The sequence below is a fragment of the Pseudonaja textilis genome, chromosome 2 (genome assembly GCF_049901715.1).
Source record: "Pseudonaja textilis isolate UNSWEBS1 chromosome 2, rPseTex1.2, whole genome shotgun sequence".
In the NCBI taxonomy this organism is placed as follows: Eukaryota; Metazoa; Chordata; class Lepidosauria; order Squamata; family Elapidae; genus Pseudonaja; species Pseudonaja textilis.
In genome coordinates, this window is record NC_141991.1 from 3853786 (window position 1) to 3881665 (window position 27880).

Genomic DNA, 27880 nt, shown 5'->3' on the forward strand with positions numbered 1-27880 from the left:
TCCCAAAACAAGAAAAACGCGTTACCTGTCTGCGGCAGCAGCCAAAACAGCTAAGACAATCCTTTGTTCTATAAACAGAGGCGTAGAATCAAACTCACATGAAGTATTACGTAGTACCATTTTATAATGCCTTAGTAAGACCACACTTGGAATGCTGCATCTTGTTTTGGTCATTAAACTTTGGAAAAAGTGCAAAGAAGAGTAGCTACATTGATTAAAGGCCTGAAGACTAAAACATGAAAAACTATTGCACAATTTGGGTTTGGCTAGTCTAGAGTTAAAAAGGATTAGGTGTGACATGATAGCAGTATTCCAGTACTTGAGAGGCTGCCACAAAGATGAGGAGGTCAATTTATTTTCCAAAGTACTAGAGGGCAGGAGAAGAAATAATGCATGTGAATGAATGTCCATCTGAGTGCAATTCCAAGTGGGGAGAAAGACACTGAAAACATGGAGACTGCTTGGAAGGGTAGTTTAATGGAGCAGAATCATTAAGCACATGGTCCTGTTGAAGCTAAACACATGGAGCGGAGAGAGAGATATATTTTTCCCTCTCTGTGGCCTTGCAAGAAATGTATTGGTTGTCAAACTCCCAGGGGTCTATGTGGGGGTCCAGCTAACTTTGTAGACTATCTGTCCCAGGCTTGTTTGAATCTTGTTGGGTGATGATGGAAGGAAGAGTTTTGTGTTGTGTTGTTGGTTGTTTCTGACAGGTCTGGGCCTTTTGAGGCCTCCCACAATCTCTTCAGGGTGGCTGTTCTTGAGGGAAGCGAGTTCAAATTCTCCAGAGATTTTTCTCCATATCCACAGAGGGTTCCTGCAGGAAGGAGAGGAAGATGGAGAAAGTGCCACCTCTGGAGATGATGAAGCCTTTGTCAGGCAAGGAACCCTTGAGAGAGGCAAGGAACCCTTGAGAGGTGCCTTTACCCCTACTCCCATGCCCACCATCCTGCTCTCTCCCTTCCACTCCGTCCTTTCTCCAATCCTGTGGCACTAGATCTAGAAAACCTAGAACTATGCCGCCTTTGGTCCGATCTAAGTATCGTATATAAAATCATACATTGCAACGTCCTACCTGTCACCTTCAACCATAACAACACAAGAGCACACAATAGATACAAACTCAAGGTTAATTGCACCAAACTTGATTGCAGGAAATACAACATCAGCAACACTGTGGTCAATGTCTGGAATACTCTACCTGACTCTGTGGCTTTTTCCCCAAGCCCCAAAAACTTTAACCTTAGACTGCCTACTATTGACCTCACTCCTTTCCTAAGAGGTCTGTAGGGGGCGTGCATAAGCGTACCAACGTGCCTACTCTCCGTCCTATTGTTTCTTTTATTTCTTTTATGCATCCATGTATTCATAACTATGTTTTTATTTATACCTATTATCTTGTAAGCAACTGACAAACCAAATAAATAAAATAAATAAGTGTCCTACAAGAATTGGTGGGACATCGCCACATATTGTGAATGTTAAAGAAGTTTGAGAGGGAGGGGTGAAGTATTCAAACACATTCTCCATTCCCTTTTGAGCTCCATAAAGTGCCTCACCTCCAACTCAACCTGCTCCTTCTGCTCCTCCGCCTGGCTCAGGAGGAAGCCTTCTGCCAGGGCCACTGCCTGGGAGCTGGTCTCTGCTCCACATTCCCGCACCCAACTCTCCATCTTTGGGGGCAGAAGGAACAGGAGCTGCTCCAGAACAACCAGGTCCAGCATCTGGGCTTTGGTGTGCTTTTCTGGACTCAGCCATCGCCTACAAAAGTTGTGGAGTTGGCTGCAAAGCCCATGAGGACCCTCAGCCTCCTGGTATTGGAGGCTCCTGGAGTCCCAAGGTTGAATTTTTGAGCGCCTGGTGGCTTCCTCCATCATACACAGGGGATTGAACAAGGAGAGGGCTGGGCATGTATCTCTCTCCCTCCTCAGCTTCCCTTTGCCTGGGAAGAGCCCCTACCCGGCCTCACGTCTGGATCTCTCTTATATGTATCTATGTTTTTACTTATACCTATTATCTTATGAGGAATTGACTAAAATAAATAAATAAAAACTTTGGCCAAAATCCACCCGAGGGCTTCTTCTCCAAGGACAAGAGAATTCCAGGCACTTCCCCTTTCGTCCACTGAGCGGCGAACGTGACGGCTGCCTTACCACTGGAGGCGGGCAATGGAAGTGACACTACAAACGCTTGCCACTCTAGGGCGCCGCACTCGCTCCCCTTAACCCCTGGGACTCCTCAGGCACCGGCGGAGAGGTTTCGGGATACTCTGGCCGGGGGTGATCCGCACGTGCCCCGGGTAAGGTGAGGGGGCCGGTCCCATGCTCCTCAGCCGCCCTCTTTCTGCAGGGGAAAGCGGAAGAAGCGGGGATATAAGGAAGGCGGCGGGACTCCCTTTTGCCCCGTATCCGAGGAAGAGCACAAGTGGGGCGGGGGGGGAGGGAGGATCGGTTTTGCGGAGGCCCAACAGGAGAGGAGAGAAGCCGGACGAGGAAGAGGCAGAATTCGCACCCGGCTCCCCGAGGGTCCGGTCCTGTCTCTGGAGTGGGAGAGAAGTGGGGCGGCCTCCCCAGCGCCTCCTTCCCGGCCCTGCTCGTGGGGGACCTGCGCTGGGATGAGTGGCTTGGGGCTCAGGGCAGGTTGGGTGAGCTGATTCAGAGTCTGAATTCCACTTTCTAATTCTTGGCGTTTGTTTTTCTATCTCAGATACAGAAACTCGAAGCTGTTTGAAACCTTTGCAAGCCAGAAGAAAGGAGGAGGAAGAGGAGGAGGAGAATAACTTTCAGGGATCCGTCCTGCGGCCTCAAAAATGGTCCTGTGAAGGAAAAGGCACCTGGAGATCCACAAGAGTCCTTGGACCCATTTGGAGTTGCTCTGCAGAAGAGAGAAAGGATGGAGACACAACCTTTTGCAAAGGAGAGAAATGGAAAAGGCCCTTCAGCTGTTCAGCCTGGGAAGGGTGGGGAGATATTGACAAGACCTGGGCAGAAGATCGTGGAAGTGAAAAGCATGCTCCCTTCAGAAATTCAGCCCTGCAATTTAAGGAGCCTCCAATACCGGGAGGCTGAGGGTCCCCGAGGGCTTTGCAGCCGACTCCATGAGTTGTGCAGGCGATGGCTGAGACCTGAAAAACACACCAAAGCTCAGATGCTGGACCTGGTGGTTCTGGAGCAGCTCCTGTTCCTTCTACCCCCAGAGATGGAGGGCTGGGTGAGGGAGTGTGGAGCAGAGAGCAGCTCCCAGGCGGTGGCCCTGGCGGAAGGCTTCCTCCTGAATCAAGTGGAGGAGCAGAAGGTGCAGGTTGAGTTGCAGGTGAGACACTTCAGGGAGCTCAGAAGGGAATAGAGAATGTGTTTGACTACTTCACCCCTCCTTTCCAAACTTCTCTGACATTCATAATATGTGGTGATGTAGGACGTTGTTCCATTGTTTTCTCACTCAACGACACAGATGGATATTAGGGGCTTTGAGGTTGTGTTCCAAATATAGGAATCCACTTTATTTTGTGTTATGCACATTAATTCTGCTTCTTTTTTTCCCTTCCTCGTACTGGAAGTGTTGCCCTGTGGAGATCAGAGATCGTGAGGGAAAGAAGAATCTATCAAATCCCCCTCAGGAGCTATTTTTCAGGAAGATCCCTTGGGCAGATTCAAGTCAGGACACCTCAGGAGGTAATTGATGATCCTCCAATTACCCATCTGTCTTATCTTTGCTATCTCTGCTCTTCCATAGAATACCTCTTCCTGTTTTGTTAATTATGCATTTTGAAATTACTTATTCCTTACAGAAATGCAAAGAATGAAGTTTTCTGGTTTTTCTGGTGGACCTCAAAGAGCTGTTGAACCTCCAAATCAAGTAAGAAAGGGAAAACTTTTTAGATTTGTATTCTCTCTTCAGGAAATGAAGGAAATGTGCAGAGTGCTGTCTCCTTTTATTTTCCCTCCTTGTTTGGACTGGATTATTTTTGTGTTCCTGAGTGACATAGAAAGCACAATAGTAGGTTCAAGTTACTCTCAACCAGCATAGCTTTCTCTGTAGAATATTACTGGGATACAATAGTTTGTCATTTCTACCTTCAGATTCTGTTTAGCAAAAGTTTTTTAAGGACCACAGGTTTACTGGTTCTGCTAGGTACTCCAACTATGAGTTTAGAAGAAATAATTTTTGAAAAGTGGTTCAAGAGAGAGGAATAGTGATAGTAACTGCTAGAGACCCGTTCTTTTTATAATTTTTTGATTTGGAGTTGTGCAAGGCTAATGAAAAATAACTAAAGACTCACGTTGCCGAATTACCATTTTTAAAAAGCTTTATTCATTACCAGTAGTTCAAAGAATAAGCAAATCATATTAAAAAATAAAGCAGGATGTTAAAATCCAAAGAGAATGGCCACGTAGAGCATGTAATCGTGGTACTTTGGGCTGCAAAATAATTTCCAATACTGTGATTTACGCCTGGATTAGGAGATCAAACATTCCTGCTTTGAAAAGCTGAGAAATGACCTCTGCAGAGTATTTTCTCCTCTTGGTTTTCTTCCATTCAGCCAATGCTCAGACTATTAGATCAATCAATAATAGACAGAGAAATAGTTTAGCTGATTCAGAAGCGGGGATTGCTTTATTCAGAATTGTCCATTTTCTCACCTAAAATTAGGACTTGTGTTAGTGCATATCTTTGATTTGGGAATTTAGGAACAATGGAGCAAAATAACTGAGCTGGTAGGGATCTTGGAGGTCTTCTAGCCCAACCCCCTGCTCAGAAAGGAAGCCCTATAACATTTCAGATAAATAGTTGTCCAATTTCTTCTTAAACACCTTCAGTGTTACAGCATCCACAATTTCTGGAGGAAAGTCATTCCACGGATTAATTGTTCTGTCAGGAAATTTCTCTTTGGTTGTAGGTTAGTTCTCTCCTTGATTAGTTTCCATCCAGTGCTTCTTGTCCTGCCTTCAAGTGCTTTGGAGAATAGGTTGGCCTTCTCTTCTCTGTGGCAGATCCTTAGATACTGCAACATTGCTATCATGTCATTCCTAGTCTTCCTGTTCATTAAACTAGACATACTCAATTCCAGCAACTGGTCCTTATGTTTTATCCTCCATGATCCTAATCATTTTGGTTGCTTTTCTCTGTACTCTTTCTAGAGTCTCAAGATCTTTTTTACATCCGGCAATCAAAACTAAATGCAATATTCCAAGTGTGGTCTGACCAAAGCATTATAAAGTAGAACTAACACTTCATGTGATCTTGATTCTATCTCTCTCTTAATGCAGCTTATGATTGTGTTGGGGTTTTTGGGTGTGTGTGTGTGTGTGTGTAACTCTAGCACACTCCTGACTCTTATTTAAGTGATTGTCCACTAGGATTCTAAGATCCCTGTTTCACTTACTTCTGTTGAGCTAGGTATCACCTATTCTATGTCTGTGCATTTAGTTTTTCTTTCCTAAATGTAGAGCCTAACATTTCTCAATGTTGTTTTTCATTTTGTTAGATGGCGCCCAATCTGTCGATCCTTCTATATCTTGAGTTTATCTTCTGGAGTGTTATTCCTGTCAGTTTGGTCTTGTCTGCAAATTTGATGAGTTCCCCTTTTATCCTCTTGTCTAAATCATTGATGAAGATGAACAGATCTTGCAAATCTTTCAATTCTGTTCTTTTTTCCGTGTTCAGGAGTGTCTTGTGTCCTTTGAGGAGGTGGCTGTGTATTTCTCGGAGGAGGAATGGTCTCGGCTGGATCCTGACCAGAAAGCACTGCATTTGGAAGTCATGGTTGAAAACCATAGGAACGTGGTCTCACTGGGTAAGAGTTTTCTAGTCCCCAATCAGAGAGTTTAAGAAGACAAATTATAGTTAGTTTTTTTTTTTAATTTTAAAAAATCACTAATCAGATATTGTCTCTTGGGAGGGGGAAGGAATGGATCTAGCCTTCTTGTACTCCAAGGAAGGAAAGAATTTACTGCTCTTTGCTTAGATGCTTTCTGTGCCATTTCTTATTCTATTTTTCCATTTCTATTTCAACTGGTCCCTTCCAACTCTGTTACTCAATCCATTCCATTTTATGGAACTGGAGGCTAAAGAACTGGGTATTTTGATGAAAAGAAAGATTAGGGGTGACATCATAGCAATGTTCCAATATCCTAGGGGCTGCCACAAGGAACAGGGAGTTAAGCTATTCTCCGAAGCACCTGAAGGTAGGACAATAAGCAATGGGTGGAAAATAATTAAGGAGAGAAACAACTTAGAACTAAAGAGAAATTTCCTGACAGAACAATTAATCAGTGGAACAACTTGCCTTCAGTTATTTTATTCTACCCTATTCTACTCTATTCTTTCTTATGCAATCCTCAGTTCACAAAGAACACAGTGTCAGGGTTCCAAGTAAAAGTCAACAGAATCAAAACCCTGAGGCCACCAAGTTCTTCATAGTAAGAATTTATTAGGCATGCCATATTGGCACAGCTGGAGAAAACTCAACGGTCCCTAGGTTTTTCCCACCCAATTCAAAACCCAATGTCCTTTCCCCCAGTCCAAATGCCCATCACATGGGCCAATCATGTCACAGTCTCCAGTCCAGTTGTTTTCTGTCCATGCCTCCCCAGCTCCTGGTGAGGACGTCCTTGATTCACAGGGGAAAGAATTTTATTTTGGCTACAAAATAAAATTTTATTTTGGCTATCTCTATTACCCACTCCCGTTCCCACAGCTCTAGTGAGCCTTGCTGTGGCAGCCCGGAAGGCCTAAAGTACTGTAGTGTGAGATCAGTTGCGTGAGATCTTGCACTACTGATCTTGGGTGATCTCACACTAAAGCAGTTTAGCTTTCTGTTCTGTGCTAACTGAGACCTGTACATCTGACCGAAGAGCCCTTGCAAGCCAGTCAGACTTTGTAGCAATGAAGTACTCTTTCTTGAGCCTCCCAACCTTTCCAGTCTGGGCGCAAAGAGAGTTTACAAGCCAATGGGAGGCTTCAAGCAAAGGATTTCACCCCAAAATCTCATCACGGGGTTCAAGGAACAAGTTGAGCAGGAGTCCCGCCAGCCAGACACAAACCATGGAGCAGCTTCTCCAAGGTATACCAGGGAAAAAGGAACTTGTTTCAAAATTCTTTCAGTTCTCACAGATCTATACTGAAATTAACACACCCCAATAAACCTTTAACTTTTTCCTAAAGGAATTTCAGAAAAATTGAGAAGAAAATTTGTCAACTTTCTAACAGTTTGATCTTTTTCTCTAACCTTGTTATCACTTTCATTTCTCTTTTGCTTTAAAGGTGATAATGGACAGAAGAATCAAGATTCAAGTGAACTGTTCCAAGTGATCAATCCTAAAGATGGAACTGATAAATTTGGAATTCGAATGGGATTGGAAAGCCGTGAGATAAACCAGTCATATAATTGGAACCAGGAAAGCTCATCTTCCATTGATGCTCCGATGCAAGACATTCTTGCCCAAGAAGAGAAAATAAGGAAGAAATATATTGGGAAAAGTATGAAGCTAGTGAAATCTAAATTACATGTAAATGAACAGTATTTAACCCAAAACAAAGGAGAAGATGCTATAAGACACAACAGACAAAATTACAATGGGACATTCATTCATTCTCTTGGAAATAACTCCCTTACATCTCAAAAAGTGATTCACAGAAAAAAGGACCCTTATAAATGTTTGGAATCTGGAAAACATTTTAGAACAAACAGGCAACTTACTTCCCATGAAAGGATTCACACTGGGGAGAAGCTATACAAATGCAGAGAGTATGGTAACATGTTCAAAAGTGGTAATAATCTTATTTCTCATAAAAGGATCCAAGCAGGAGATAAACCATATAAATGCATGCAGTGTGGAAAAACTTTTACTCGTAGTAATGGACTTAGAAACCATAAAATGATCCACACAGGAGAGAAACCATATAAATGCACGGAGTGTGGAAAAACCTTTACTCATAGCAATGGACTTAGATACCACAAAATGATCCACACAGGGAAAAAGCCATTTAAATGCATGGAATGTGGAAAGACCTTTGCTCAACGTGGTCATCTTATTTCCCATAAGATGATCCACACAGGGGAGAAACCATTTAAATGCACGCAGTGTGGTAAAACCTTTACTCGTATCTATGAACTTACTATCCACAAAAAGAGACACATGGGAGAGAAACCATATAAATGTATGCAGTGTGGGAAAACCTTTACTCGTAGCAATGAACTTACTATCCATAAAAAGATCCACACAGGAGAGAAACCATATAAATGCATGGAGTGTGGAAAGACCTTTGCTCTGAGCAGTGTGCTTCGAAACCACAAAAAGATCCACAGTGGAGAGAAACCATATAAATGCATGGAGTGTGGAAAGACCTTTGCTCTGGACAGTAGGCTTACTATCCACAAAAAGATCCACACCGGGGAAAAGCCATTTACATGTATGGAGTGTGGAAAAACCTTTGCTCAACGTAGTCATCTTATTTCCCACAATATAACTCACACGGGGGAGAAGGCTTTTAAATGCATGGAGTGTGGAAAAACCTTTGCTCATAGAGGTAAACTTATGTCCCATAAGAACATTCACACAGGGGAGAAGCCATATAAATGCATGGAGTGTGGAAAGACCTTTGCTCAAAGTGGTAATCTTATTTCCCATAAGAACATTCACACTAGGGAGAAGCCATTTAAATGCATAGATTGTGGAAAGAACTTTGCTCAAAGCCGTTATCTGGCTTCCCATAGAAAGATCCACTCAGAAGAGAAACCATTTAAATGCATGGAGTGTGGAAAGACGTTTACTAAGAGAAATGCTCTTACTTCTCATAACAGAATCCATACAGGAGAGAAGCCATATAAATGCATGGAGTGTGGGAAGACCTTTGCTCAGAATGGTAATCTTACTTCTCATAAAAGGATCCACACTCGGGAAAAAGTATATAGCAGTAGCAATAGCAATTCCACTTCAGACTTATCTACCACTCCACAAAGCTTTATAGCAGTCTTTGAGCAATTTACAAAGTCAGCATATTGTCCCCAGAAATCTGGATCCTCGTTTTACCGACCTGGCAAAGATTAAAGGCTGAATCAACCATGAGCCGGTCAGGACCGAACTCCTGGCTCCTGGACAATCAGCTCGTACTGCATTCTAACCTCTTACCTAATCATGTCTATAGCTTTTTATGTGTATGCACATTGTGCCTTTCTGATCCACATGAGACAAGGTGGAATCCAACAAAATGAAAATTAATGTGTAGAAAAGTACGGTTTTACATCTGGGCAGGAAAAACACATTACGTGAAACATGGCTCAAAAACAGTAACCGTGAGAGGGACTTTGGCAGTCCAAATGGATGATCACTTAGAAATAAGTCACTTGTGTGTGCACAGCAGCCAAAAAAGCTAAGACAATCCTTGGTTGTATAAACAGAGGCATAGAATCAAAATCATATGAACTATTAGTACCATTTTATAAAGCCTTAGTAAGACCACACTTGGAATAATGCATACAGTTTTCAACGTTACATTACAAAAAAGATGTTTAGTCTTTGGAAAAAGTGCAAAGAAGGATAGCTAAGAAGATTAAAGGCCTGAAGACTAAGACATATGTAATACTGTTGCAGGATTTGGGTTTGATTGATCTAGAGAAAAGAAGAATTGGGAGTGACATGATAGCCGTATTCCAGTACTTGAGAGGCTGCCATAAAGAGGAGGTCAATTTATTTTCCAAAGCACCAGATGGCAGGACAAGAAATAATGGATGTGAAACTCATCAAGGAGAGAAGCAACCTGGAATTAACAAGTGTCTTTCTTACAGTGAGGACCATTAACCAGTGGAACAACTTGCCTTCGGATGTCACTGGACGTTTTTAAGAAGAGACTCCATAGTGAGACTTGTCTGAAATGGTATAGGATCTCCTACTTGAGTAGGGGCAGGGCTAGAAGAGCTCCAAATTCCCTTGCGGCTGAATCCTCAATCCTTTGCTAAGTAGGAGGTTTTAAAGGAAACATGAGCATCACTGGAGATTAAGGTTATCATTTGGCCTGAAAGTGATATGCGGATGCCCATATTTAAGTGGTGCAGATTCCCTAATCATTTTAAGAAACTCCCTCTGAAGAGTATATCCATTACAGCAGAGTTGCAGTCAGAAATGCATTAGTCCTGAATCTCTTACTATTATTTCAGGGACCACTAACTGGTTCTGTGGACGTGGCCTAATTCGTGGGTGTGGCTTGGTGATCATGTGATTGGCTGGGCATGGCTTGTCTAAATATTATAAATATTTATATAAATATTGAATTTTTTATTAAAAAGAGCAACTTTTACCTAAAATCAGGCAAAGCAGGCAGGCAGATTGAGTTGCTCACAGAATCACAGATTCATTCAGAGATCTATCTATCTGCCATTGTCATACTTCAGTCTTTGTCACATAAAATTTGCTAGCCAGCAAACTCACAAAATTGCAAATGTAAATATTGATTATTTTATTTTAAAAAAGGGCAACTTTTACCCCAAATCAGGCAAAGCAGGCAGATTGAGTTGCTCACAGAATCATTCAGTGATCTACCAATCCGCCATCGGCTAGCTCAGTCTCTCAAATTTGCTTGCTGTGAGTCTGCACTGAATTTGCTTGCAAGCAAATCTTCAGTCCTAAGGGAGGTTCGGCTGTGCTGAGCTGAAGATCTAAAGACTAGCTAGAAAGCTGAAATCCAACCATTTCCTGCTTCCTAGCTAATCTAAATCTCCCAGCACAGCAGAATAGATGATGGTCGGAAAAATAGCAATTTAGCAGACAAGTTTACTGAGTAAGGAGAGGGCAGGGAGGGTTCCCGCGGGCCATGTGGGCAGTGTAACCTTGTGTTTCTGCGCAGTCTGGATTAATTGCTTTGTGGGGGTGCTCTGGAGGTGAGATTTCTCTGCGGCCCACCAAAAAATTTTCACGGCCCACCAGTGGGCTGTGGCCCACCTGTTGCCAACCGCTGTTCCAGAGCATCTTGGTAAGCTAGAAAAATTGGAATAAATAGTATCATCATCAGATTAATTTGTAAACCATGCTCAATGAGTAATCCTTAATGGTATTACTGTCAAGCCCAAAATCGACATTTGTGTAGTAGTGGTGGGATTCAAAGTTTTTTACTACCGGTTCTGTGGGCATGGCTTGGGTGTGGCAGGGGAAGGATACTGTAAAATCTCCAGTCAGAGGTATTTACTGGTTCCCTGAACTACTCAAAATTTTTACTACCATTCTACAGAAGTGGTCAGAACCTGATGAATACCACCTCTGATGTGGAGCCATTTTAGTTAGTATATATTCTTTTTTTTTACTTTCTCTTTGGTGGCTTTGGGGGAGGGGTTTCAGGCTTGCCACATTCCTAAGGAGGGAGGAGTGGAGATAGAGTTGTTTAGACTAGGTAATTCTTCTTCCTGTAGGAACACGAGCTGACCATGCTGAGGCCCCTCGAGGTAAAGATTTATGACATCAAGCAATGTTGAATTACCTCTATTGGAAAATGTGACTTTTGGGGGGTGTTTCTAACTTATTGTGGGGTAATTCCGGGTTGGGTCAGATCTGGAATTACCACAGACTTTGCCAATTTGATGCTTTCCTAAATAAAAGAAATTTTTTGGGAAGATGGATTTTGCTCTTTTCTTTTTAAATGGATTTCATCACTTGGAAACCTGACATTTACTTCTACATGAAGGGAAGTAAGCAGTATGGTACCACAAAGTTCCGTCTCAGTCCCAGTATTCTTCAGTGTCTTTATAATGACAGTTGATACAAAGCTAGCAGGAATAGCCAACACCCTATATCGGGTATCAAACATGTCCCGTCGTCATGTGGCGTATAGCAACTTTTTCCCCCTTTGCTAAAATGGGGGTTGGTGTAGCCAGTACGCAACACGTCCAGCCTGCAGGCCGGGAGTTTCACATCCCTGCCCTAGATGATGGGCTCAAGATCCACTTACTTTATACTCTTTCTTCACAATCTTCTTTTCTTAATTTTGTAATTCCACTTTTTCTCCAGTCAGAGATGAAGCACTATTTTTCCCTCTTCATTTCTTAATTAAGTAGCTTCCTTACCAGGTAAAATTTCTAGAATATCCAGCAGTTTCAACTTTTCCTCCATTTTGGGACTGGTTTTCTTTTCGTTCAGGGTCGCCATGTCGGACACGCAGACATTCAGAGGGGCCTTTCACCTACTCCCATGCCCATCAGCCCTGCCCACCCTTTTCCTCTCAGACGCACTCCTCTTTCCCGCCTTTTCTAGAATCCTGACACCTTATCCCAAATCCACCAGGGGGAGCCCTCCGCCACGGGAAGGGAACTCCCGGCGCTTCCCCATTGGCTCAATGAAAGGCAAAAGTCACAGCTGGTTTTGTAGGAGAGGCTGGGAAGGAACAAAGGCTCGCCGTTCTAGGATGCCGCACTCGCTCGCCTTAACCCCTGGGGCTCCACAGAACTCGGAGAGTTGCCGCGGGAGTCTTGCTGGGGGAGATACGCACTTGCTCCGGGTGAGGGGAGGCTCTTCCCTTACAAAGGGAGACGGAGGAGGGAGACAGCCGCGCCCGGCCCTCCTGCGGGTTCAACCCCGGGTCCCAGGCTCCCCAGCCGACCTCTCCCTAGGAAGAGCCTGAGTGGGGAAAGAGGAGGGTCGGCCTTGCGGAAGCCCAGCAGGAGAGGAGAGAAGCCGGGCGAGGAGAGGGAGGATTCGCACCCGGCTCCCCGAGGGCCAATCCTGTCTCCGGAGGGGCAAAAAAGAAAAGAGCGGAGTAACTGGCAAGGATGAATCCTGCGGCCCCAGAAATGGCCCTTTGAAGAAAAAAAGCATTTGGAGATCCACAAGAGTCCTTGGACCCATTTGGATTTGCTCTGCAGAAGAGAGAAAGGATGGAGACACAACCTTTTGCAAAGGAGGGAAAGGGAAAAGGCCCGTCAGCTGTTCAGCCTGGGAAGGGTGGGGAAATCTTGACAAGACCTGGGCAGAAGATCCTGGAGGACGAAACCATCCTCCCTTCAGAAGTCCAGCCCTGGAAGTTCATCCAGTGCCAGGAGGCTGAGGGTCCTCGAGGACTTTGCAGCCAACTCCATGACTTATGTAGGCGATGGCTGAGACCAGAAAAGTACACCAAAGCTCAGATGCTGGACCTGGTGGTTCTGGAGCAGCTCCTGTTCCTTCTACCCCCAGAGATGGAGGGTTGGGTGAGGGAGTGTGGAGCAGAGAGCAGCTCCCAGGCGGTGGCCCTGGCAGAAGGCTTTCTCCTGAGCCAGGTGGAAGACCATAAGGAGCAGGTCAAGTTGCAGGTGAGAGATTTTAATCTAGGGAGCTCAGAAGGGAATAGAAAATATGTTTGAATACTTCACCCCTCCTTTCCAAACTTCTCCGACATTCATAATATGTGGCAATGTCCCACCAATTCTTGTAGGACATTGTTCCATTGTTTTCTCACTCAACCATGTTGATGGATATTGGGGGCTTTGAGGTTGTGTTCCGGATATTGTGTCCCACTTTATTTTGTGATATAGGTTAATTCTGCATCTTTTTTCCTTCCTCCTATTTGAAGCGCTGCACTGTGGAGACCAGAGATCCTGAGGGAAAGAAGAATCCATCAAATCCCCCTCAGGAGCTATTTTTCCGTCGGATCCCTTGCAAAGATCCATGTCGAAACACCACTGGAGGTAATCCAAGATCCTCCCATTACCCAGAGAGATCCTGCTTGTCTTACCTTCTTCGCTTCTGTTACTTCCTCTTATTTTGTAATTATTTTATCGTTACAGAGAAACAAAGAATGAAGTTTCCTGTTTTTTATGATGGAGGTCAAACAGCGGTTGAACCTCCAAATCAAGTAAGAAAGGGAAAACTTATTAGATTTGTATTCTCCCTTTCCTTCAGGCAGTAAAGCAGGTGTGTAGAGTGCTCTCTCTCGTTTTATTTTCCCCCTTCTATGGATTGGATTAGTTTTGTGTTCCTGAGCAACGTAGGAAACAGAATAGCAGGTTCAAGTTACTCTCAACCAGCATAGCTTTCTCTGTGAAATATTACTAGGACACAATGGTTTGTCATTTCTACCCTCAAATTCTGTTTAGGAAATGACCACAGGTTAACTGGTTCTGCTAGGTAATCCACCAACTATGAGTTTAGACAAAATAATTTTCTAACAAGTCATTCAAAAAATAGGAATAAACATGTCACTGTGGTAGTAACTGCTAGAGACCCGTTCTTTTTGTAATTCTTTGACTAGGAATTCTGCAAGGCTAGAAAAAAATAACTAAATACATTGCCATGTTATCATTTTTAAAAAGCCTTGTTCGTAACCAATAGTTCAAAAAATAAGCAAATATTATTGAAAAATAATGTAGAATTTTAAAATTGAATAAGAATTGTCCCATAGAGCATGGAATCGCAGTACTTTGGTTAACAAAATAATTTCTAATCCTCTGATTTGTGCCTCTGATTACTAAATCAATAAATGATAGAGCAATAGATCAGTTGATTCAGAAGTAGGATTATTTTTCTGAAAGGCACTATACGTTCTGCAGAATCAATCAACTTGATAAAACTTGCCCCAAATATTTCTTCAAACAAATATTCAGAATTGTCTGTATTATTACCTAAAATTAGGACTTGTGTGAAGCGCAGCAATTCAACTTGGTGTATAACTTTGCTTTGGAAATTTGAGAACCATGGAGCAGAATACTGTAACAGAGTTGGTAGGGATCTTGGAGGTCTTCTAGCCCAACCCCCTGCTCAGACAGGAAGCCCTATAACATTTCAGCTAAATGGCTGTCCAATTTCTTCTCAAACACCTCCAGTGTTGCAGCATCCACAACTTCTGGAGGAAAGTCATTCCACTGATTAATTGTTCTCACTGTCAGAAAATTCCTTTCTAGCTGTACTTTGATTCTCTCCTGGATTAGTTTCCATCTAGTGCTTCTTGTCCCACCTTAGGTTCTTTGGAGAATTGGTTGGCCTTCTTTCCTTTCTGGCAGCTCCCTAGATATTGCAACACAGCTATCATGTTATTCCTAATCCTTCTTTTCATTAAACTAGACAAGTAATGGCTAAACTTTTCATCATTGTGGCCAAAAGTGTGTGTGTGTGTGTGTGTGTGTATGTGCGTGCTCACCTGTACCCTAATGCCATGCGCATGCTACCCCCCCCCCGGCATGCCCTGCACGCTGCTGCGCATGCACACATAACCCCTCCCTCTACTCTTTATTATAGAGTCTCAATGTCTTTTTTACCTCTGTCAAGCAAAACTAAATTACCCCACAGATTGATGTCTAAGCTTAAAGATCTGAAGCTACCGGACTCCATATGTTGGTGGATTCTGAATTTTTTATCACATTGTTCACAAAGGGTTAGGATGAATGAACATATCTCTTCTGTGGAGATCCTCAATACTGGCACTCCTCAGGGCTGTGTATTGAGTCCACTTTTATTTACTATTTATATGTCTGATTGCACCTCTATTCATCTGAGTAATAAGATCATTAAGTTTGCAGATGATACAACGTTGGTGGGGCTCATTTCTGATAATGATGAGTCTGCGTACAGGGATGAAGTTCATCAGCTGTCCCTCTGGTGCAAAGTAAACAATATTATATTTAATATAAATAAGACGAAGGAATTCATAGTGGATTACAGGAAGAGCAGTTCAGATATCCAGCCGTTGTATATCGATGGTGTTTTGGTAGAACAGGTGGCAGAATGTAAGTTTTTAGGTATCACCCTGAAACAAGATCTAACATGGGGGGCTCATCAACGACTGTATTTTTTAAGACTTTTAAGATCACAACAACTGCCAGAGAGTCTGTTGGTTGCCTTTTATCGAAGCTCTATAGAGAGCATTTTATCTTATTGCCTCTGTGTGTGGTTTAGGAGTTGTACAGAGGCGGAGAAAAGGGCACTCCAAAGAGTGATAAAAAGGGCACAAAAGATCAGCAGATGTCCTCTTCCCTCATTGGAGGAGTTGTATAACATGGGATGTAGAAGGAAGATAGAAAAGATCTTGAGAGACCCTTCGCATCCAGGCCACTCGTTGTTTGAGATCCTACCATCAGGAAGACGATATAGAGTGCTGAAAGCCAGGACAAGTAAATTTAAACATAGCTTTTATCCAAGTGCTGTGATCAGGTTAAATGCAGAGTTATGAATCTGGTGGTCTTAACATATATATATCCTGGTTGTACAGTTTTTAACTGTTATTTGTTTTAATTTGTTTTACATTGTTATTTGTATATGTCTTTTGGTGTTGTTCAGTTGTATGTTGTGGAAGAGCACCTTATTTCATTGTTCTCAGGTTTCTGAGTACAATGACAATACATTTATCTATCTATCTATCTAAATGCAATATTCCAAGTGTGGTCTGACCAATGCATTATAAAGTGGTAGTAATACATCATGTGATCTTGATTTTATCCCTCTCTTAATGCAGCCTATGAATGTGTTGGGGTTCTTTTTGGTAATGGAAGCATACTACTAACTCACGTTTAAGTGATTGTCCACTAGGACTCCAAGATCCGTTACACTTTCTACTGTTCAGACAGGTATTACCTATTTGATGCCTGTGCATTTGGTTTTTCTTTCCTAAATGTAGCACCTTACATTTCTCACCGTTGATTTTCATTTTGTTAGATTTAGCCCAAGGTGTCCATCCTTTTATATCTCCAGCTTATCTTCTGGAGTGTGGGTATTCCTGTCAATTTACTCTTGTGTGGAACTTTAATGAGCTCCCCTTCTATCCTCTTGCCTAAATCATTGATGAAGATGAACAGATCTTGCTAATTCTCCTGTTCTGTTCCTTTTTCTTTGTCCAGGGGAGCCTTGTGTCCTTTGAGGATGTGGCTGTGTATTTCTCTGAGGAGGAATGGTCTCATCTGGATTCTGAGGAAAAAGCGCTGCATTCGGAAGTCATGCTTGAAAACCATAGAAACGTGCTTTCTCTGGGTAAGAGTTTTCTAGTCCCCAAGCAGTGAGTTCAAGAAGACAGATTATAATTAGTTTTTTATTTAAAAATCACTAATCAGATATCGTCTCCTGGGAGAGAGAAGGAAAGGATCTGGCCTTCTTGTACTCCTAGGAAGGAAAGAGTCTGGGTGGGCCTGGCTAGTTGGTTATGTGACGGGGTAGGTGTGGCCAATTTAGCAGTCCATTTTGCCTCTGTCCTTCCTGAGCTGTACTTGCTCAAAGGCACCTATTTATTTAATAATATCCCATTCCCCGAAGGGAAAAAGAACGCAAATTTTCTTGCCACTTGCCTAAGTTAATTACAACAGCAGCTTCACAAACCCCACTGATTTTCTCTCTCTCTCTCTCTCTCTCTCTCTCTCTCTCTCTCTCTCTCACACACACACACACACACACACACACACACACACAAATCCCTCAATCATCTCAATTGTACATATTATATATAAAGGAAACGCTAGGGACAGAAGTTTCCAGTAACCCCATTAACTCTTAAGTACCTTAATGCCGATTAAATCTAAAAGAGGCAAAATCAGGAGGACTGACCAGAAGGTGACTCCCTAATAATTAAGGAGGGAAAGAGAAAGACAAGACAGAGAGAGACAGGGAAAGAGGGAAGAAAAACATTGCAACTTTAGAAATCCAGGGAGAAACTCCACCCCAGCATCCTGCTCTCCCACGTGGCTGCTTCTGGACTAAAGGAGGCAAGGTTTGGAACTAGAGGAGGCCAGTAATTGAGCAGGGAAACCAGAGCGGGAGAGATCCACTGCCAGCGTTGGGGATTTAGCTTTTTTTAAACTCTTTCAGGCCTCATAGTTCTTTGCTGAAATTAACCCACTTCAATAAATCTTAAGTTTTCTCCTAATTCCTCCTTGGATGTTCTTCTGATTACTTCTTAACTCAAAACTGACTGAGTAAGATTGGCATATATAGAGATAATTGTAAAGAAAGAGATATTTTCTAGATATTTTCAAAACTTTCATGAATCCTGAATATAGAAATCATCACGCCTATATCACAGCACCGTAGACATGGAAAATACAACACAATGGAAAAATTCAGAAGAAAACTCATTGAATTTATACTGTTTGATCTGACTCCCTAACCTTGTTATCGTTTTCATTTCTCTTTTCTTTTGAAGGTAATAATGGGCAGGAGAATCAAGATTCCTGTGAACTGTTCCAAGTGATCAATGCTAAAGATGGAATAGGGAAGTTTGGAATTCGAACGGAATTAGAAAGCCATAAGAGAAACCAGTCAAATATTTGGAATCAGGAAAGCTCATCTTCCACTGATGCTCCGAAGCAAGACTTTCTTGCCCAACTAGAGAATATGAGGGAAAAATATATTGGGAAAAGTGTGGAACTTATCAAAGATAAATTACATGTAAATGAAGACTACTTAACCCAAAAGAAAGGAGATGATGCTATAAGACATGACGGACAAAATTATAATGGGATTTTCATTGGAAATAACTCCCTTACATCTCAAAAAGTGGTTCACACAAAAAAGGATCTTTATAATTGTTTGGAATCTGGAAAACATTTTAGAACAAGCAGGCAACTTACTTCCCATGAAAGGATTCACACTGGGGAGAAACGGTATTCAGAAGCACCTGTAGCCCACGTAGCCCAGTCCCTCCAAGCAACAGGAGAAAAACCATATAAATGCATGGAGTGTGGGAAAACCTTTATTCATAGCAATGGACTTAGAAACCACAAAACGATCCACACTGGAGAAAAACCATATAAATGCATGGAGTGTGGAAAGACCTTTGCTCTGAACAATAGACTCACTATGCACAAAAAGATCCACACAGGGGATAAACCGTATGAATGCATGCAGTGTGGAAAGACATTTGCACGAAGAGATAATCTTATTTCCCATAAAATGATCCACACAAGGGAGAAGCCATTAAAATGCATGGAGTGTGGAAAGACTTTTGCTCAAGACAGTTATCTTGCTTCCCATAAAAAGATTCACTCAGAAGAGAAACCATTTGAATGTATGGAGTGTGGAAAGATGTTTACTAAGAGGAAATATCTTACTTCTCATAACAAAATCCACACAAGGGAGAAGCCATATAAATGCATGGAGTGTGGAAAGACCTTTGCTCAGAATGGTAATCTGACTTCTCATAAAAGGATCCACGCTCGGAAGAAAGTATATAGCAATAGCAATTCCACTTCAGACTTATATACCACTCCACAAAGCTTTATAGCAGCCTTTGAGCAGTTTACAAAGTCAGTGTATTGTCCCCAGCAACCTAGGTCCTCATTTTATGGAGCTGGCAAAGATTAATGACTGAATTCACCACGAGGCAGTCAAATTGAACTCAGCTTTCAGCATTCCTCCATTTTGGAACTGGTTTTCTTTTTCTTTAGAGTCTTTCCGAGGGCGGAAGAAATGGGTCCCCCGGGGTGTTCATCAGAAGAGGCTGGAGGGGTCTCTCCCCTTTCTGCTTTCCCCCTTCAATGTGAGGTTGTGAATAATTTTAGAAGGGCACCATATGTATTGAATTAAAGAAATCAATAAATAAACATTTTCCTGATTGTGGTTCTGTGTCTGTTTTCTGTTTTCCTTCACAGTAACATCAAAGTTCCCAACAACAGAAAGACAGAAGCTGGATTTCCCAGACAGCCTTCTGGTCCTTCTGACTGCCCAACGATTTCTGGCAGGATTTTGGAGCCTCCTCTGATATTTAGGGAGCCTTCAAGGGCAGTTGCTCTTGAGGAAGCGAGTTCAAATCCTCCAGAGATATTTTTCTCCATCTCCACAGATGGTCCCTGCACAGGAAGGAGGAGAAGATGGAGAAATTGCCGTTTCTGGAGACCCCGAAGCCATGGAGGCATTGAAAGCGGTCTTTCCTCCTAGTCCCATGCCCTTCATCCCTGCCCTCTCCTCCCCTTAGACCCGCTCCTTCTATAATCCTGCCAGTTTGCGCCCAATCTAGAAGGGGGCGACCTCCGCCAAGAGAAGGGAACATCAGGCATTTCCCTACTGGTCCACTGGAGGGCGAATGTCACAACTAGGTTTTTAAGGGAGGCCGTTGAAGGAAGTGACGTCACAAACGCTTGCCACTCTAGGACAGTACAGTCGCTAGCTTTAATCCCTGTGCTCTGTAGGCGGAGAGGTTGAGGCGTTCTGGTGGGTGGATATCCAGACGACCGCGAGTGAAGGGGGCGGAGGGGCTCTTCCAGGGTCCCATGCTCCCCAGCCGCCCTCTCCATGCAGAGGGAAGCGGGAATACCAGGAAGGCGGGGGGAGAGGAGGGTCGGCTTTGCGGAGACCCAGCAGGAGAGGAGAGAAGCCGGGCGAGGAGGAGGCAGGATTCGCACCGGGATCCCCGAGGATCCTGTCTCCGGAGAGGGAGAGAAGCGGGGCGGCCTCTCCAGCAGCCTCCTTCCGTGCCCTGCTCGGAGGGACCTGGGCCCCAAGCTGGGAATGAGCCGCTTGGGGCTCCGGGCAGGTTGGGGTTCACGGGCTGAAATTCCACTTTCTAATTCTTGGCATTGGCTTTTCTTTCCATCCCAGGTAGAGAAACTCGAAACCATTTGAAATCTTTGCAAGCCAACATTTTCTCTTGGGGAGAGCAGAATAACTTGCAAGGGATCCGTCCTGGGGCCCCAGAAATGGCACTGTGAAGGAAAAGGCATCTGGAGATGCACAAGAGTCCTTGAACCCATTTGGAGGTGCTCTGCAGAAGAGAGAAAGGATGGAGACACAACCTTTTGCAAAGGAGGGAAGCGGAACAGGCCCTTCCGCTCTTCAGCCTGGGAAGTTCTGTACAAGACCTGATCAGGAGATCCTTGAGGAGGAAACCATCCTCCCTAGAGAGGTTCAGCCCTGGAACTTGATCCAATACCAGGAGGCTGAGGGTCCCCGAGGACTTTGCAGCCGACTCCACGACTTTTGTAGGCGATGGCTGAGACCAGAAAAGCACACCAAAGCCCAGATGCTGGACCTGGTTGTTCTGGAGCAGTTCCTGGCTCTTCTGCCCCCCGAGATGGAGTGCTGGGTGAGGGAGTGTGGAGCAGAGACCAGCTCTCAGGCGGTGGCCCTGGCAGAAGGCTTCCTCCTGAGCCAGGCAGAGCAGCAGAAGGAGCAGGTCAAGTTGCAGGTGAGATGCTTTAGGGAGCTCAGAAGGGAATTGAGAATATTTTTGAATACTTCACCCCTCTTTCTGACATTCATAATATGGGGCAATGTTTCACCAATTCTTGTAGGACGTTGTTCCATTGTTTTCTCATTCAACCTCACTGATGGAAATTGAGGGCTTTGAGGTTGTGTTCCGTATATAAGAATCCACTTTACGTCGTGTGGATGTACATTAATTTGCTTTTTTTCCTTCCTCTTATTTGAAGTGCTGTGCTGTAGAGTTCAGAGATCCTGAGGGAAAGAAGAATCCATCAAATCTCCCTCAGGAGCTATTTTTCAGGAGGATCCCTTGGGAAGATCAAAGTGAGGATATCTCAAAAGGTAATCCAAGCTCCTCCGATTACCCAGAAAGATCTCATCTGCCTTATCGTCTTCTCTTCTGTAGTATACCTTCTCTTATTTTCTTAAATATGCATTTTGAAATTATTTTATAATTACAGAGAAACAAATGAAGTTTTCCGTTTTTTATGATGGAGCTCAAACAGCGGTTGATCCTCCAAATCAAGTAAGGAAGAGAAAAATTATTACATTAGTATTCTCCTTTCCTTGAGACAGTGAAATGGGTGTGCAGAGTTCTCTCTCCTTCTATTTTCCCTCTTGTTTGGACTGCATGATTTTTGTGTTCGTGTGCAACTTGGGCAGCATAATAACAGGTTCAGGTTGCTCTTAACCAAGATAGCTTCCTCTGTAGATTATTCCTGGGACACGATGGTTTGTCATTTCTACTCTCAGATTCTGTTTAGGAACTTCTTTTTTAAAGACCACAGATTAACTGGTTCTGCTAGATACTGCTCCAATTTATGAGTTTAGAATTTTTTAACAAGTCCTTCAAGAAATAGCAATAAACATATCACTGTTGTAGTAACTGCTAGAGACCCGTTCTTTTTGCAATTCTTGGACTTGGAATTGTGCAAGGCTAATGAGAAATAACTAAATACTCACATTGCCACATTACCAGTTTTAAAAAGCCTTCTTCATGAGCAGCAGTTCAAAAAATAAGCAAAATATATAAAAAATAAAACAATTTTAAAATCCAAAGAGAATGGCCACGTAGAGTATCTAATCACAATACTTTGGGCTACAAAATAATTTCCAATCCTCTGATTTGTGCCTGGATTAGGAGACCAATTTGCAAAGGCTGAGAAACGACCTTTGCAGAGAATTTTCCCTTCTTTGTTTTCTTCCATTCAGCCAATGGCTCAGACTTCTAGATCAATTAATGATAGACAGAGTGATAGATCAGTTGATTCAGAAGTGGGATTACTTTACTGAAAGGCACTGTAAATTCTGCAGAATCAATCAACTTGATAAATCTTGCCCCAAATATTTCTTCAAAGAAATGTTCAGAATTGTTCATTTTCTCACCTAAAATTAAAATTAGGACTTGTGTGAAGCGCAGCCATTTAACGGAGTGCATAACTTTGCTTTGGAAATTTGGGAACAATGGAGCAGAATACTGTAACAGAGTTGGTAGGGATCTTGGAGGTCTTCTAGTCCAACCCCTTGCTCAGACAGGAAGCTCTATAAATGGCTGTCCAATTTCTTCTTAAACACCTCCAGTGTTGGAGCACCCACAATTCCTGGAGGGAAGTCAATCCACTGATTAATTATTCTCACTGTCAGGAAATTTCTCTTTAGTTGTAGGTTGGTTCTCTCCTTGAATAGTTTCCATCCATTGCTTCTTGTCCTGCCTTCAAGCTCTTTGGAGAATAGTTTGTGCTCCTCTTCATTGTGGCAGCCCCTTAGCTATTGTAACACTGCCATCATGTCATTCGCATTCCTTCTTTTCATTAAACTAGACAAACCCAATTCCAGCAAACATATGTTTTACCCTCCAGGACCCTAATCATTTTGGTTGCTCTTCTCTGCACTCTTTCTAGAGTCTCAAGATCTTTTTTACATCTGTCAACCAAAACTGGATACAATGTCCCTAAGTGTGGTCTTATCAAGGCATCATAAAGTGGTACTAACACTTCATTGATCTTGATTAAATCCCTCTCTGAACGCAGCTTATGATTGCATTGGATTTTTTTGGCAACTGTAGCTATACTGTTGGCTCATGTTTAAGTGATTGTCCACTACGACTCCAAGATCCTTGTTGCACTTTCTATTTTTGAGCCAGATATGACCTATTCCAGTGATGGCGAACTTTTTCAGCACCGAGTGCCCAAACTGGAATGGGCGGTCATGTCCGTGCATGTGCGCCTGTCTGAGCATTGAAAAAACCAGCTGGCTGGTACGTGCATCCCTGTTTTTTGGTGTTTTTTTGCTGTTTTGCGGGAGGTGTTTTCCAGGCCTTTTGGGGGGCATTTTCAAGGTGTTTTTCGGGCCAAAACAGCCTCTTTTTTGGCTATTTTTTGGGCCATTTTGTTGTTGCTCCAGCGCCTGCAAAGACCAGCTGGCTGGTGAATGTCCACAGAGAGGCCTCTGTGGAGCAGAAACCGGAGAAAAGCTGGTGATGGTGTGCGAGCCACAGAGACGGCTCTGTGTACCGCCTCTGGCACGTGTGTCATACTTTCACCACAACAATTTGGTCTTACATGGAAATTTAATGAGTTCCCCTTCTATCCTTTTGCCTAAATTATTAATGAAGATGAACAGATCTTGCTAATTCTCCTGTTCCGTTCTTTTTTCCATGTTCAGGGGAGTCTGGTGTCCTTTGAGGAGGTGGCTGTGTATTTCTCTGAGGAGGAATGGTCTCAGCTGGATTCTGATCAGAAAGCGCTGCATTCGGAAGTCATGCTTGAAAACTATAGGAACGTGGTCTCTCTGGGTAAGAGTTTTCTAATTCCCAAGCAAAGAGTTCAAGAAGACAGATTATAGTTAGTTTTTTATTTAAAAATCCCTAATCAGATATTGTCTCATGGGAGGGAGACTCCTAGGAAGGAAAGAGTCTGGGTAGGCCTGGCTAGTTGGTTATGTGACGGGGTGAGTGTGGCCAATTTAGCAGTCCATTTTGCCTCTCTCCTTCCTGAGCTGTACTTGCTCAAATTTATTTAATAATATCCCGCTCCCCAAAGGGAAAAAAAGAGCGCAAATTTTCTTGCCACTTGCCTAAGTTAATTACAACAGCAGCTCCAGGTTCCTTAAATAGGCCATTGACAAAAGAATGAAACAAGCAGGATTTCCTTCAAAATTACTCTTGATCAAATGTTCCAGATGACTACCCAATAAACCAGACTGAGAACTGCACCAATTAAGACTGTAACTAGAACTCCAAAAGCCATTAGCATTGCATTTCTCTGAATGTACCATATACCTCTATGTAAACTGATTTCTGATGCATTTCACTCATGGAGTGACCTTTTGTTACTACTTCCAGCAATATTAATCTGCATTTCTTACTTTTATTTAAAGCAAACAGATTTCAAATGATATAAACACCATTGAGATCGTCTGTAGGCGGACAAACGCAAACCCCACCGATTTCCTCTCTCTCTCTCTCTCTCTCTCTCACACACACACACACGCAGATACAAATCCCTCAATCATCTCAATTGTACATATTATATATAAAGGAAACGCTAGGGACAGAAGTTTCCAGTAACCCCATTAACTCTTAAGGACAGGCAGTACCTTAATGCCAATAAAATCTAAAAGAGGCCAAATCAGGAGGACTGACCAGAAGGTGACTCCCTAATAACTAAGGACAGGTCCTCCTCAAGTTTCATTTAGAATTGGAGGGGTGACAGAGAAAGAGAAGAAAAGAATTAAGTTAAATAGGCTTACTCTAGTAATTTCACAGTGAAGCAATTTAGGTCCTGGAACACAGGCAATGAAGTAAAAGAAGAGGGAGAGAGAGATGGCAGCCAGATACAACCCCCCACCCCGTTTTTTAAAATGTCTCTGATGATTTTAATGGAGATCGAGGCAGGAATGAATGTAGAAGGTTGCACAAAAAGAGGCGGGAACCTTAATTCATGGCTTTGGTTTTAATTGGATTGATTCCTCAAGATTTCTCACGAACAAAAAAGAGGGAGAGGAAGGGAGAGAGAAAACACACACGTTCACATGCATGTAGGCAAACACACGCAGAGGAGACAAATCCAGAGTTGGAGAAGGGACCCTTACAAGCCTCCTGCATCCCCAACTCATTTTCCTCCAAAGGAGAAAGACCCCAGCCCAGAAACGACACTCCCAGGGGTGGGATTCTACCAGTTCCTATCGGTTCTAGGGAGAAAGAAAGAGAGGGAGGGAGGGAAAGAGAAAGACAAGACAGAGAGAGACAGGGAAAGAGGGAAAGAGAGAGAGACAAGAGACAGAGATGAGAGAAAGAAAAAAAAAGATGAGAAAGCAGGATAAACAAAGAGAGAGAGACACAGAGAGATACCTGTTTAAAAGAAAATAGAAAAATGGCTCTTTGAGTTGCAAATCCCGGGTTATACACCATTAAGTGAACCTTGTCATTAAGTGAACCTTGTGATCCTTAAGTGAACCTTGTGGTCATTAAGCAAACACTGGTGGTTAAACAAGTCCATTTTCCCCAATGAGCATTTTTAACTGGAAACCAGAAGGAATTGTTGGAAACTGGCAAAAAACATAGAAAACCTCAGTCACAAGACTGTGGGGAATGTTGTAACTGATAAGTGTGTGTGTGTGTGTGTGTGTGCAAGCGTGCATGGCTCTCAAAACACCAAAAACAGTTCAAGTAGCTCTGGGGAGGTCAGTCATAAATTAGAACACTTGCTAAGCAACTGGCCACTAAGTGAGGACCATTTATGTTTGGTTTGCCTGTCACATGGCCAACAAGCCATATGTAGCCAGTCACATGACCACCAAGTCACACCCACAAATTAGGCCATGCCCACAGAACCAGTTGTTAAGAAATCTGAATCCCTCCCCAGGACGCCCCCAAAGCTAGAGTGCTGCATCGTGAAGTGAGGAAAAAGGGGAAGAAAAACATTGCAACTTTAGAAATCCAGGGAGAAACTCCACCCCAGCATCCTTCTCTCCCACTTGGCTGCTTCTGGACTAAAGGAGGCAAGGTTTGGAACTAGAGGAGGCCAGTAATTGAGCAGGGAAACCAGAGCGGGAGAGATCCACTGCCAGCGTTGGAGATTTAGCTTTTTTTTAACTCTTTTAGGCCTCATAGTTCTTTGCTGAAATTAACCCACTTCAATAAATCTTAAGTTTTCTCCTAATTCCTCCTTGGATGTTCTTCTGATTACTTCTTAACTCAAAACTGACTGAGTAAGATTTGCATATATAGAGATAATTGTAAAGAAAGATATTTTCTAGATATTTTCAAAGTTTTCATGAATCCTGAATATAGAAATCATCATGCCTATATCACAGCACTGTAGTCATGAAAAATACAACACAATGAAAAAATTCAGAAGAAAATTCATTGAATTTATACAGTTTGATCTGACTCCCTAACCTTGTTATCGTTTTCATTTCTCTTTCACTTTGAAGGTAATAATGGGCAGGAGAATCAAGATTCCTGTGAACTGTTCCAAGTGAGCAATGCTAAAGATGGAATAGGGAAGTTTGGAATTCGAACGGAATTAGAAAGCCATAAGAGAAACCTGTCAAATATTTGGAATCAGGAAAGCTCATCTTCCACTGATGCTCCGAAGCAAGACTTTCTTGCCCAACAAGAGAATATGTGGAAAAAATATATTGGGAAAAGCGTGGAACCTATCAAAGATAAATTACATGTAAATGAAGACTACTTAACCCAAAAGAAAGGAGATGATGCTATAGGACACGACGGACAAAATTACAGTGGGACATTCATTGTAAATAACTCCCTTACATCTCAAAAAGTGGTTCACACAAAAAAGGATCTTTATAATTGTTTGGAATCTGGAAAACATTTTAGAACAAACAGGCAACTTACTTCCCATGAAAGGATTCACACTGGGGAGAAATGGTATTCAGAAACACCTGTAGCTCACGTAGCCCAGTCCCTCCAAGCAACAGGAGAAAAACCATATAAATGCATGGAGTGTGGGAAAACCTTTACTCGTAGCAATGGACTTAGAAATCATAAAACGATCCACACAGGAGAAAAACCATATAAATGCATGGTGTGTGGAAAGACCTTTGCTCTGAGCAATAGACTTACTATGCACAAAAAGATCCACACAGGGGAAAAGCCATTTAAATGCATGGAGTGTGGAAAGACCTTTCTTCAAAAAAGTAGTCTTTTTACCCATAAAATGATCCACTCAGAAGAGAAACCATTCAAATGCATGGAATGTGGAAAGACCTTTACCCGAAAATGTAGTCTTATTGCCCATAAAATGATCCACTCAGAAGAGAAACCATTTAAATGCATGGAGTGTGGAAAGACGTTTACTGCGAGGAATGCTCTTACTTCTCATAACAGAATCCATACAGGAGAGAAGCCATATAAATGCACGGAGTGTGGAAAGACCTTTGCTCAGAATGCTCAGCTTACTTACCATAAAAGGATCCACACTTGGGAAAAAGAATATAGCAATAGCAATTCCACTTCAGATTTATCTACCACTCCACAAAGTTTTATAGCAGTCTTTGAGCAATTTACAAAGTCAGCATATTGTCCCCAGAAATCTGGGTCATCGTTTTACTGACCTGGCAAAGATTAAAGGCTGAATCAACCATGAACCGGTCAGGACCAAACTCCTGGCTCCTGGACAATCAGATCGGACTGCATTCTAACCTCTTACCTAATCATGTCTATAGCTTTTTATGTGTATGCACATTGTGCCTTTCTGATCCACATGAGACAAGGTGGAATCCAACAAAATGAAATTTAATGTGTAGAAAAGTACGGTTTTACATTTGGGCAGGAA

General features: G+C 42.7%; 2 protein-coding genes across 5 annotated transcripts in view; both read left to right on the top strand.

Annotated features, from left to right (window-relative positions):
* Positions 1-27880, top strand: part of LOC113454220 (uncharacterized) — a 79280-nt gene that overhangs the window by 28108 nt on the left and 23292 nt on the right. Inside the window, exons 1-2 of one of the 4 annotated variants that reach the window (XM_087927739.1) lie at positions 20023-20087; positions 20475-21060. In XM_087927739.1, the coding sequence (XP_087783865.1) occupies positions 20656-21060 (405 nt within the window). In that variant the 5' untranslated portion in view covers positions 20023-20087; positions 20475-20655. Of the gene's footprint in view, positions 1-12414; positions 13274-20022; positions 20088-20474; positions 21061-27880 lie in introns of those variants that run through there. The other 3 variants (XM_087927741.1, XM_087927742.1, XM_087927737.1) reach the window with 3 other exon arrangements.
* Positions 2229-27855, top strand: LOC113453359 (uncharacterized). The gene is made up of 9 exons (XM_087928469.1): positions 2229-2299; positions 2707-3312; positions 3557-3671; positions 3788-3855; positions 5665-5794; positions 7264-8906; positions 18453-19103; positions 25809-25831; positions 26827-27855. Exons 2-9 carry the CDS (start codon positions 2893-2895, stop codon positions 27656-27658), a joined length of 3882 nt encoding a protein of 1293 aa, XP_087784595.1. The 5' UTR covers positions 2229-2299; positions 2707-2892; the 3' UTR covers positions 27659-27855.

Bases quoted from the DNA above. Each gene is read 5' to 3' on its own strand.
- LOC113453359 (XM_087928469.1), top strand. From the start codon at position 2,893: ATGGAGACACAACCTTTTGCAAAGGAGAGAAATGGAAAAGGCCCTTCA. The intron at 3,856-5,664 runs GTAAGAAAGGGA...TTCCGTGTTCAG, and splicing joins CTGTTGAACCTCCAAATCAA to GAGTGTCTTGTGTCCTTTGA. The intron at 5,795-7,263 runs GTAAGAGTTTTC...TTTGCTTTAAAG, and splicing joins TAGGAACGTGGTCTCACTGG to GTGATAATGGACAGAAGAAT.